The sequence below is a fragment of the Aspergillus ruber genome, assembly GCF_000600275.1.
Source record: "Aspergillus ruber CBS 135680 unplaced genomic scaffold scaffold00002, whole genome shotgun sequence".
Lineage (NCBI taxonomy): Eukaryota > Fungi > Ascomycota > Eurotiomycetes > Eurotiales > Aspergillaceae > Aspergillus > Aspergillus ruber.
This window is the reverse complement of record NW_024467298.1, coordinates 1,508,002-1,518,823: the sequence shown is the minus strand read 5'-3', so window position 1 is coordinate 1,518,823 and position 10,822 is coordinate 1,508,002. Positions and strand designations below refer to the sequence as shown.

Here is a 10,822-nt window from a genome sequence, read left to right as displayed (position 1 = left end):
AGTGTTGAGCCGTCATATATGAGCCGTCATATATGAGTCGTCACACTAGAAGTGATGCACGTGAAACACGTGATAATGACTGAAAGTCCAGCAGATCGAGAGCCCATTGAAGAATCTCGAGTGGCAGACGATCAAGTATGCCAATGGAAGAGTTAGAATGTCGTCGAATTGCTGAACGCTGAGCTGGTTCAGAGATTGTAATCATTCCCTCGAGTATGTGACGAGGTCGATAGGAGAGACATGATATAAGTTTATCTGGCGGCCATGCTTCGCTATCCATCGTCAATACTTGGATTCCTGATGATGGCCGGTTCCAGCCAAAGATTCGATGCAAGGAATACCATATGTTCGGAGACATGTTGGTGAGAGTCAACTTATATAGGAACGGATTATAGATACTCCGTGTGGACAAGGATTCCCAATATGTGGCCAGCATGGCTACGCATTAAGCACTCAAGCACTCATTTTGTCGTGTACTCTAGGCTATGTTTAATAGAGTTCAACACCTTTGTTTAGTTGTCTTAGCATCTACTATATAGCCTCGTGCAATTGGTCCATCGGCTCCCTCGTCTTTTTCCCCTGAGTAAGCGGCCTCTTAGTGGTCACCGGACCGCCCCGATTCCGCTTTGTAGTTAGTCAAAAGGCTGACAGATAACTAATTGATTTTTCTCGCTTTGACCCTTTATACTCTTTCTGTGGGAGATTTACAACCTAATCGAACCAATAGCGGAGATCAAGTATTTTAAGTGGGGCAGCACAATCTTGCACCGCCCCGCTCGCATCTGTTAAATCACGCAATTTTCCGCAGAAGTTCTCATTTTCTTGATTACTTCCCGCAGGATCCCGTCCCCTCACTCTCCCAGGCTTACCATGCAGGTTGGGGATACAATCACCAATGGAAAGAAGAATAAATTGCTAAAGCCTTTGGACTCGCATTCAAGGTTGTATTAGTTCATCACCATCCAGTATAACTTAGGATCAATGAAAGCAACTGTTACGTGGCTTGCACCCATTTTCATGCATGTTGAGACATCTTTAGTTCCATTGTTCTAGGTCTGCCTAGTTGCGTCAACTGCTGACCCTCAAGAAATAACTTCCCTCTTCCGGAAATCATTGATGATCCTTCACTTATTTTTAGCCCACATGTCTTCCTCTTCGGTACTCTCTTTTGGTTGGATGCTTTTGAAGCTCCTAGTCTGACTTCAATGGAACGGCTCAGAGAATTATTAGTTGAAGGTGGCCGCCAGCAAATGCAATTGCCATTGAAGCCAGAGATTGAAGAATATACTACCTCTTCTGCAAGACCAAGATGGTAGATGGGGATGTGGTACTTCAATGGAATCAACCCATGAACAAAAGCACTTTGTCCAGGCGACTGAACAGTCTTGGGTTGATTCATGGCTGGCTTCACTCCATGTTTGCTCACCGATTTCGCTATGGCGGAGGAAAGATGCTGAATGAAAGTGGTTGGTTTTTCAAACAACATCTTATGAAAGTTCAGATTGATATTGATCCTTGTATGTGACAGGAGCCATGAGTGAAGCTCAACAAAATTTCATTATGAAACATGCTGATATTCACACGTTCTTGGACCATTACCTTCCACGTTCCTGACCTTGGACACCTGCCAATTGAGCTATGGCCACCATGGACGTCAATCACCGGATTGTCATCGCAACTGGCTTTACAACAAGCAACATAGATCCATGCTAGTACGACTACGATAACAACTAAGCTTGAAAAGACACAGGAATATGTCAATGAGTTGTCTAAAGACAGTTATGAGCAAGCAATCAAGATCATTTCGAACGGACACTGCGTACCGACGATGTAAATCACATTTCGAATAGATTCTCTGCAAAAGCTGATTATCGAAAAGTGCGGCTCGTACCAAAGAGCTCAAACCATCCCTTTGTGATCCCGGAAAGGTCGAGGGTTTCGAAATCCACATTCCGGAAAGAGACAGTCCACGTCGCAAAGGGACTCGGAGCGGCGTACTTCTGAAGCCCTCCAGCTGTAGGGACAGCCGAAATAATAGCACCGTTGTCCAGGGCGGAAAGTTGAGCACTACCACCATCCGGCGATTGCGACACACGGAAAGACGGTTTGACATCGATGGGATCATGCGTAAATGCATGATAGTTGCCGAAACGGTCATAATAAATGCTATCACCTTCGTGGGTCAGGTTGACATCTAGAACGATGTGATTTCTGGGACTGCGGACATCACGCTGCAATCGCACGCCGTCGAGCCAGAACCGCACGCGATAGACGCGCACATCTGCGCAGCCGCGAAAAGATGACAGAGTATCTTCTGTGGGAGTCGGTGTGGTTGCAGGCAGCTTTATACGTACGTGGCCGTACTTGCGGAGGAATTCGAGGTCTTCTGGAGTCAAGTCGACACACTTTCCCTCATCGTTGTTGAAGTTATGCGGGAACTGCGCAGCATCTGAACCCGCTTTGCTCTCTGCGTCAAACAAGGCTGCATGAAGTCGGCTTTGAGCTGCAGACAAAGCCACTGCCGGAAAGCTAAGGGTGATATCGCTTGTCCCTAACCCGATCTCCTTTGCATCTGGCTTGGTAAGGGTTGCTAGGTAAATCGCTCGACGATAGAGTGAGAGCAATCTCATTGTCCTAGTCCGGTTCCAGAAATAGATATCCGCAGACATCTGCTTCATTTGACTGATTTGCCCAATATCGAGGTGGACAACATTCTTTCGCAACTTTTCCTGAGCTTCAAGAATGGTGTGGAATTGACTGTCGAGCTTGATGAACGCCTTGAGCTGCACATTGTATTGGACTTTCATATCATTGCGCTCCGCGATCATGTCTGCATAGCGCTTCAACGCTTTCTGGACCCTTACAGCTTGAGGGCCAATCTTCGAAGGCAGGAAGTCCTCGACAAATTTGTCAATCTGGGTTTTACTTGCAACCAATAAATCATCCCGCTCTTTATCAAGCACCAATTCTCCTGTGCCGAGGTCTCGCACTTCTCGGCCTTTATTACCTTTGAAAATGTCCGCTAAATTCCCCAAAGCCTTCCTGATCCTGCGAGCAATCAGGAGTTTACTGATTGCTTTGCCCTCCGCGTCGGGGATGGTCGTGACTCCCTCCCAGACCTTGTCGGTGAGCTCACTGCTGAAGGGTTCCCACATCTTCTTCAGCTTCTCAAAATCGATTCCACCGCTTTTTTCTTTCGTTTTATACGTTGGCTTGGGACTATCGGTTGGCTTGGATGGTGTTTCGTCTGTTGTTTTGTTTCCTAGTGCCGAGCTTCCGGCTATTTGACTTATGGGATTCTGATCGTCAGATCTCAAAGAACCAAGCGCCTGATTCTCCGTATTCTGACTAGTGGAGGGCTGATCTGCCGATGGTTGTTCATCTGGCTGTTCGTCGTCATCCTGTTCGTCGTTATCCTGTTCGTCGTTATCCTGTTCGTCGCCATCCTGTTTGTCGCCATCCTGTTTGTCGCTGTCCTTCTTGTCGTTGGGCTTCTCGTCGCCGTCCTTCTTGTCGTTGGGCTTCTCGTCGCCGTCCTTCTTGTCGTTGGGCTTCTCGTCGCCGTCCTTCTTGTCTTTTGGCTTCGACATCAACGGATCGATGCTTGTCTTCTTGGCAACGGTAACGAAAGAGTTTAAGAAACTGTCAAAGCTAATATCAAAGCTGGTTTTAGAGCGATCTATCAGTTCCCGGAGCAGAGAATCTAGCTCATCTGCCCGGCGTGAAAGCTCCGCCACAAATGTCTTACTGGCGATCCTATCTCGAAGTTGCTCCAGCCCCTTGACCCGCTGTTTTTTTTCTTTCCCAAGCTCTTGCAGGCAATCGTGTATTTGATCTATCGTTGATCGTCGTAGGCTTTCATCCTTCTCGACCTGGTCCAACTGTTTCTCCATACGCAGGTAAAGCATTTCGGTCTTTTCAAGCGCCTGAAGGGAGAGCTTGGTCTCACTCTCAAATCTCTCGACAGACAAACGTGGCACCCAGTTGTGCGCGCAGTCGAACACATCGTTTGATGTCTGGGTTGTTTGGGCAAACATATCTGACGCTTTGCGAGCAATTTTCTGGAGTTCCAAGACGGGATCGGACATTGTTCGGGGGATGCCAATCCACTCTCGCCGATCCTCATATGCTTTCTGGAGAGACTGGATTCTGATTTCTTGCGGCTTTTTCTGATCCTCTGGCAGCGCTTTATATTCAGCGGAGTTCTCGTCCGGGACGTCGATGACTGCATGTATCTTTGCAGACAAGCGAGAGAGAATCGATTTTGCACGGTCAATGCACCCTTGATCACCGATATAGAGGAGAGCGTACGCCTTTTCAATCTGCATCTGACACTGCAGTGGATGAAGAGGTGCAAAGGACAAAGGCCCAAACACCTTCAAATCATCCACCGTCTTGACATAGGCCGTACCGTCAACACCGTGCTTTCCTTCAATGCCGCGCTGGCCTGCAGACTGCCCAGCTGACCCCCCATAACCCCGTGAGGAATCAACTGATCTGCTCAAAAAGATCCCATGGGCATTCACGGCCCGTTGTGCATCTTTCACCGCTTGATTCAGGGTCCTGTAAACACTTCCTCTGGTGTGCCCGCCATCAGGAACCAGCAAAGGCGACAATGAATTGATAATATCTTTCCTCAACAAGTCATCTTTGTCGCAAAGACGCTCAATCTTCACAATAATGCCGAGGATGCTACTCAAAACTGTTGCTTTTGGTGCTTCACTAGAAATCAAGGCCTTGGTGTCTTTCGGTAACTTCTTTTCAACCCGAACCATCGCAATGACATCGCGTAGGTCCTGTAGAATGGGAGTCCATGTGGATAAGTATATGACTTCCACCGAGCCCCCTTGGCCGCCCGAACCAGCAGCATAATCGATCTCGATGGTAGTTCCACCATGTCCTCCACGAGCTTCATAGTTGATCTCCAGTGCCTTTGAAGGGGCCTGGCCCACGAATACATTAAGCTTATGTCCAGGTTTGCCATTTGTCTTCTCACGGTCCGCCTCCGTTCCAGTGGTATTTGAATCTCCATCTTGACCACGAGCACTTACAACAGCAGTGTTAGATTCGTCTCGGATGAATAAATCGGTTGTGCTTAGGGTGACCTCTTCCGCTTCTGTGGATCCGAACGTCATGTTGTCAGGCCTGTCAATATCCCCCAAAGTGACTGACTCGGCGAAGATGCTGACGGCTTTGGAATAGCCATTCTTGACCGAACCCACGGTTTCACCTTTGCCCAAGACCACGCCATCTTCCAAAGCAGACAGAACTGTATATGACTTCCCGGGTCGGTCGATCACTTTGTAGAAGCTAGAGCCCGAAAGCGGCTCTCCGTGGTCCATGATGAAGGAATTAGATAGATGTCTATCTTTTTGTGTTCGTTCTAGCTGGACGATAACCAGATTAAGTAAGATTGAAAACGAAGGTCTGGGGGGGTTGCCGGGCGTTAGAGAGAACAATAAGTAATAGCGCAAAGACAGCTTTCTAGCCCTGGAGTAAAATGCTCTCTGTTCTTTCCACGTCACCATTGCGCCGATCATTCTGCTTTTGGATGAGAATGCATCTGCAGGATGCACCTTTCAGCTGAGTCTTATTGTGCCGAGTTTCAATTAGCATCATGATTCTTTGACCGCTCCAATCATCCTTCATGATCTGCAAGAATTGTGCATACCAACACAATAGATCACACTGGTTCGATGTTCACCGCGTCTGAGAAGGGCACTGGCGACAGCCATCACGCAAACTGAATTTGACTAATGCAAGATGTACATGTGAGGATATTCAAGGGGCGGGGAAGCTGAAACCAATGCTGCCGACCTTGTCTGCATCCATTATACATGTGCAAAGCTATATATCGACAACCATACGTGCCCCTCTTTCTATTGAATCATTCATCTAAGATCTTATTTCCTTCTGAAATTTTTTTCTCCCAACAATACGTGCAATTTTGGACAGCAAAGATGGCTGAAATTACTTTGGATAAGATGGTTCAGACCATGGCGAATGCCAGCTCCCCCTCGCCAGACAATGGTTGGACACTGAACTGGGACGTAGTTGTATCCTATTCTGAGAAGGATATCAACCAAGTGCTTTACAAAGCTTGGGAAAAGGTACTCTAACCTGCAAACAAAGCTGGCTGGACGATTCACTGACAAGCATATTATGGGGAAAGCATAAGGATCAAATGCTTGCCAAAGTCCACGCAGTCGCTGAGATACCACCTGATTCAAGTGACGAGGAGGATGACGATCAAGACGATGGCGATGAAAGTGACGGTGGACGAGAAAAGCGGCGAACCCGTATTTACGACGTGGAACTAGGTGCCCCACGTGTTGAATTTTCAGGTGAAGCCACACTGCCGGCTGTGCATCTTAAGTTTCCGCTGAAGACAGGAAGCTACTGCCGTTCTGATGATTTAGAAAAGAAGTCACATCTTCCTGAAAACGGATATGTGTTCACCATTCGCAATATTCCCCTGGGTACAGTAACGGGCACGTATGAAGAGGTCAAGAACAAAGACGACCTTGACATAAAAGGTGACTGTGTTTTCAAGAAACGCCCGGAGAACACCAAAGAGGATGACTATGAGGTTTCTTGGGTTGTGATGGATTTTAAACTCAGTGGAAAAGACCTCAACGTGCAGGTTGAAAAAAGCTCTGGTGATGATCCTACTCCTAAACGCAAAAATGCTATCAGTCGAAAATTCTCGCGCGCCAAAGAGTTTGCCGAGGCTTTCTTCTTAGGAACTTCAGAAGGGGACTTCCAGAGCAGGTTCAGAGTCATTCGACATGCTCTGGCAACAGTCAAAAACAAAGATCTTCCGAGACAAAGTGGAGTTACTGTCGACCTGACCCCCAAATCCTTCCGCTTGGCTACTTGTGCAAGCAATTCTATTGTCAAGGGCTCCATTTTGTCATTATTCATCCATGTTGTGGATGGGAAAGATGCTGGAGAGAAACGCGACTTGCAAACACGATGGCGAGGCCAATGGGTCAGTGTATCACCGAAAATACCACCGATCCCTGCACCATACACGGCCTCTATTCTCATTCATCCAGCGCTATTATTCGAGAAAGTCATTAAAAACAGTGTCCTGACAAATACAGGAGAGCAAGGGTGGCAAATAAATCGGCTCACTGGTGTTGCGGGTGGCGGCATCGCCTTTCATGCCACTTGGCCAAGGACCATCGCTCAGGAAACTTTCTACATCGAACTCCCGAAAGAAGACCCTGAATGGCTCGAAAAGATTAGTGGCGCTCCCTACTTAGAGGTTGAGGGTTGGGGAAAGGATCTGACAGTATGTCCTACTTGTTCCGCTTTTTGGACAGTTAGTGGTCAGAGCGAGCCCGCTGACAATTAGCAGCAAATCCCAGCGACTATCCATCTATATCAACAGGTAAGGAGTCTTGCTCTGAGATTTTTACCCTTTCCATTGATAATATTGATTTCTCTCTATAAAAAGGACTTTAAGTCACAGCCAGTGGCCCACGTTGAGTGGAAGTTTTCCGTTGAATCTCAATGGCAAAAGCTGTATAGATACAAGAGCGGACGTAATAACGAGGGTTCTAGAGGAGAGAAGATGAACGTATGTTGTATAAGCTGTTTTCCTTGATTTTCATCGGACACTAACCACTCTGAGACAATGAAGAACAAAACGACTTTCTCAATCGATTACAAATTCCCTTTGGTGTCCAAAATGACCGATTACGACGTTACTTTTAGCATTGATGGCAATGAGATAGAAGATAAAAGCTCCATGACAGACAGCTGGCTACATTGGAAGTCCAACGGTTACATTCCTATACTGGAGGATCTTGAGCAGGAGCTGCAGCGACTTGGCAGGGGCATCTTTGGTGGGGAAAGCGCTGCGGGAACAAAGGTCTTGAAAAAGCGTCATGAAAAGATGAGAGAGGTGCTACCGAAATTCAAGTTTGGGACCATCGGTTTGGGATTCTTCCTCACTACAAACCTTTTGAATCCTGGTGCCCAATTGATCGATGTCGACAAAAAAGCCGGCATGCGTCTGCCTGGAAACATGATAGTGGTTGGTAAAGTTGTCCAGGGCGAAGACAAGGAAAAGAAGGCTCGTGGATAAATGGCACGCGATATTGTTCATCTCGCAAGCTGCATCTATCTAGGACCGCAGCATGAAACAAATTCTGCCAGGAAAGTTGCAGCCGAAACCGTTTATTTAAATATAGACACAAGATTATACCTTTCGATATAGAACTTTTTGATGATATTCATGATATTTATTTTGTCTAGATTGCAGTGGCTCTCAAGAGAGAAGATGTTATTCGCTATTTGATCAGCAAAGGAGCAGATGTGAGCATCCAAAATTCCAAGGGCCAAACAGTTTTACAGTGTGCAGATGAACACACCACGGAAATCATTCAGGAGATGCAGAACAGCAGTGTGTTTCAGGCCTCTTTGTGATTTTTATGGATTTTCGTGTACTTTTTTTTGAATCTATAATTGCGAGCGTGGAAGTTTTTAAGATCAACATTGTTTACTCCGTACTCTCCAACGGCCATCGCCGATCGAGATTTCCGATGCTTTTCCGGAGACACCCGAAGGGTCTAGACTGCTTAGTTTTGGAATGGAAGTGTGTGTTATTGGTTTGGTGATCTCTCGGGCGATAGCTACTACTATGAGCGAGGGCGCCAAGCCGACGCCTGACCGACTAGGTACTAACATTATGGGTGGTTTACCTCATTGCAAGATCAACTCATGCGATGATCCACATGGACTTGACAACACCCAGCGGCAAATGCAGCGTTCTTATCCGTGTTGTTGTAGCCTTCTAGTTGCTAGTTCAGCCCCTATGCGGACATTCATTTCGTCTGGGTGCATGGAAGACTGTTCTCCGGCCAATCATGAGGAGTAAGAGAGGCAGTATTTCTGAACTGTTTCTGCCAACTTAAGTTGGGCGATTGACCTTCTCATCTACTATGAGTACATTATAGAGTTTGCCGACGGTTAAGGATGAAAAAAACAAAGCTGAAACACCATGTCACATTGAGGACTAAAAATAGGATGCTACTATTGTGGGGTTTATTTTATTTTTTTTTTTGGGAGACTGAACAAATCGGTGAACCGTTTATACAATTATACAGCATCATTTCAGCTGCGCGACAAGAGCAACATCCTCACTTGCTCTCTGGATGAGGAATTCAGCCAACTCTGTGTCTGGTGCGACAAGGGTCGTAACACAATACTTGCAGGAGATGGAGGAAATTTAATCATAAACAAAATAAAAGAAAAGAAAAGTAGTTCTAGCACATCACTCAATCCATCCAGAATTTGAACAGATGCGTGTGAAGCCATACTTTTCTTCCAGCCATTGCCCTTCATATATCTCTCGACAATCAAGACAGCTTGTCAAGCAGTCATTCTTTGACATATAATGTGTGCTGGTAAAGACACAAGACTGTAAGACTGACTTCTATCATGTGGAATACCAGTTATCTTTATTCATACGCTATAAGATATTTACAGGCTTTTGTTCAAATTAGAAAGTGTCCCCCTCTCTTACCTTGATTTCTTCATCCAAGTTGGTGGCAAAGGGATCAAGAGGAGCAGCTTTCTCAAGCTCCTGGGCAAAAGGAGTTGTTGAAAAACTTCGCGAGCTATATAGAAAGTACTGCAAATTTATTAGTGATTGGTTTTTATAGACAGGAAAGAAATGATACTAACCTTGGCAAGTTTCCCCCCTAGCCACAAGCACCGATATATCCTGGAAGTTCTCAATGAAGGCACTTCAATCAAGCGTCCATCATCCTCTGGTATGGCATCTTTGAAGAAATTGACAGGGAAATAACGCTGACTCCAGACCTGGCCACGAATGAGAAAATCCTCTGGCATATTCTTCCTATTCCCAACAACAGGAAATTCGTCGCAATTGATAACACTTAAATCAGTGTCATTGCGGATCATTCTGTTGAGAAAAGTGGCAATCTTGCTCCACGGAATGACTAAATTGATATGTCCCATGTTGTTATTTAGCTCCATGCACCAGAAAAATGCCAGATAGACATGCACGGCTGGATAGACATGCTCATTGCCAATCTGATCCAGGATGACAGAGAAAGCTCCAAAAGCAAGACAAGAGCCATAGTAGATCATATTTGAAGATACACATTCCTGTTCTTCTCCTTGCTGCTGTTGCTGCGGAAAGTTCTCTTCAAATTTAGAAGGCAACTTTGCATCCATTGATCCATATTCAAAGATGGCAGCGAAATTGCATGATGCCATGTAGGCTCCATGGATTTTGAACTTGGTGCCAAACTCGTCGATGTATCTCTTCAGATGGGATAGATAGACTTGCACAGATGTCTGAAGATCAGAGATAGGGCCTTTCTTGAAGAGACATCCATAGACCTGGCCTGGCCCACGGGCCGCCCATTGGGCCGGCCCAAAAACCCGCCCATGGACGGGTTTGGACAAAAGTCTTCGGCCCATGGGCGGGCCGGGCATGCTTTGTCCAGACCCAATGGCTCATGGGCTGGCCCATTTGGCCCAAAATGGGGCAAAATCCAGCTCGCATGTGCCTTGCATAAGTTATCCCTCTTTTCTTGTAATTTTCACTGTATCAGCTTTACAAGAAGAAATCATACTGAATCAGTACAGAAGGTAACAGTTATATTTGAATTTATATACAACATATTGTTTAATTTAAACCTCATAATCAGCAAGCCATCTTGATCGCTTTCGAACCCTTCCTGATATCCTCTGGGTTGACTGCTGAGGTAAATCAGGCTCATTATTTGATTTGGATGAATGTGAATCTTGGGATGAAACACTTATTTGCCTCTTTCTTCCC

General features: G+C 46.1%; 5 protein-coding genes across 5 annotated transcripts; 2 read left to right on the top strand and 3 right to left on the bottom strand.

Moving 5' to 3' along the window:
- EURHEDRAFT_408618 (uncharacterized protein) lies at positions 1-411 on the bottom strand. Its single transcript, XM_040780873.1, has one exon. The coding sequence runs from the start codon at positions 356-358 to the stop codon at positions 41-43; it is 318 nt and encodes a 105-aa protein (XP_040643024.1). The 5' UTR covers positions 359-411; the 3' UTR covers positions 1-40.
- A 658-nt stretch (positions 412-1,069) lies between these two features.
- On the top strand, positions 1,070-1,798 carry EURHEDRAFT_408616 (uncharacterized protein). Its single transcript, XM_040780872.1, has 2 exons — positions 1,070-1,466; positions 1,529-1,798. The coding sequence occupies exons 1-2, from the start codon at positions 1,310-1,312 to the stop codon at positions 1,612-1,614; spliced, it is 243 nt and encodes an 80-aa protein (XP_040643023.1). The 5' UTR covers positions 1,070-1,309; the 3' UTR covers positions 1,615-1,798.
- A 25-nt stretch (positions 1,799-1,823) lies between these two features.
- Positions 1,824-5,472, bottom strand: EURHEDRAFT_408615 (uncharacterized protein). Its single transcript, XM_040780871.1, has one exon. The coding sequence runs from the start codon at positions 5,340-5,342 to the stop codon at positions 1,869-1,871; it is 3,474 nt and encodes a 1,157-aa protein (XP_040643022.1). The 5' UTR covers positions 5,343-5,472; the 3' UTR covers positions 1,824-1,868.
- A 488-nt stretch (positions 5,473-5,960) lies between these two features.
- EURHEDRAFT_383468 (uncharacterized protein) lies at positions 5,961-8,532 on the top strand (the record flags this gene model as incomplete). Its single annotated transcript, XM_040779575.1, has 4 exons — positions 5,961-6,110; positions 6,173-7,297; positions 7,364-7,585; positions 7,640-8,532. 4 exons carry the CDS (start codon positions 5,961-5,963, stop codon positions 8,093-8,095), a joined length of 1,953 nt encoding a protein of 650 aa, XP_040643021.1. The 3' UTR covers positions 8,096-8,532.
- Positions 8,533-9,448: 916 nt separating this feature from the next.
- Positions 9,449-10,254, bottom strand: EURHEDRAFT_541235 (uncharacterized protein; the record flags this gene model as incomplete). Its single annotated transcript, XM_040787389.1, has 3 exons — positions 9,449-9,481; positions 9,536-9,643; positions 9,697-10,254. 3 exons carry the CDS (start codon positions 10,252-10,254, stop codon positions 9,449-9,451), a joined length of 699 nt encoding a protein of 232 aa, XP_040643020.1.
- Positions 10,255-10,822: the final 568 nt, after the last annotated feature.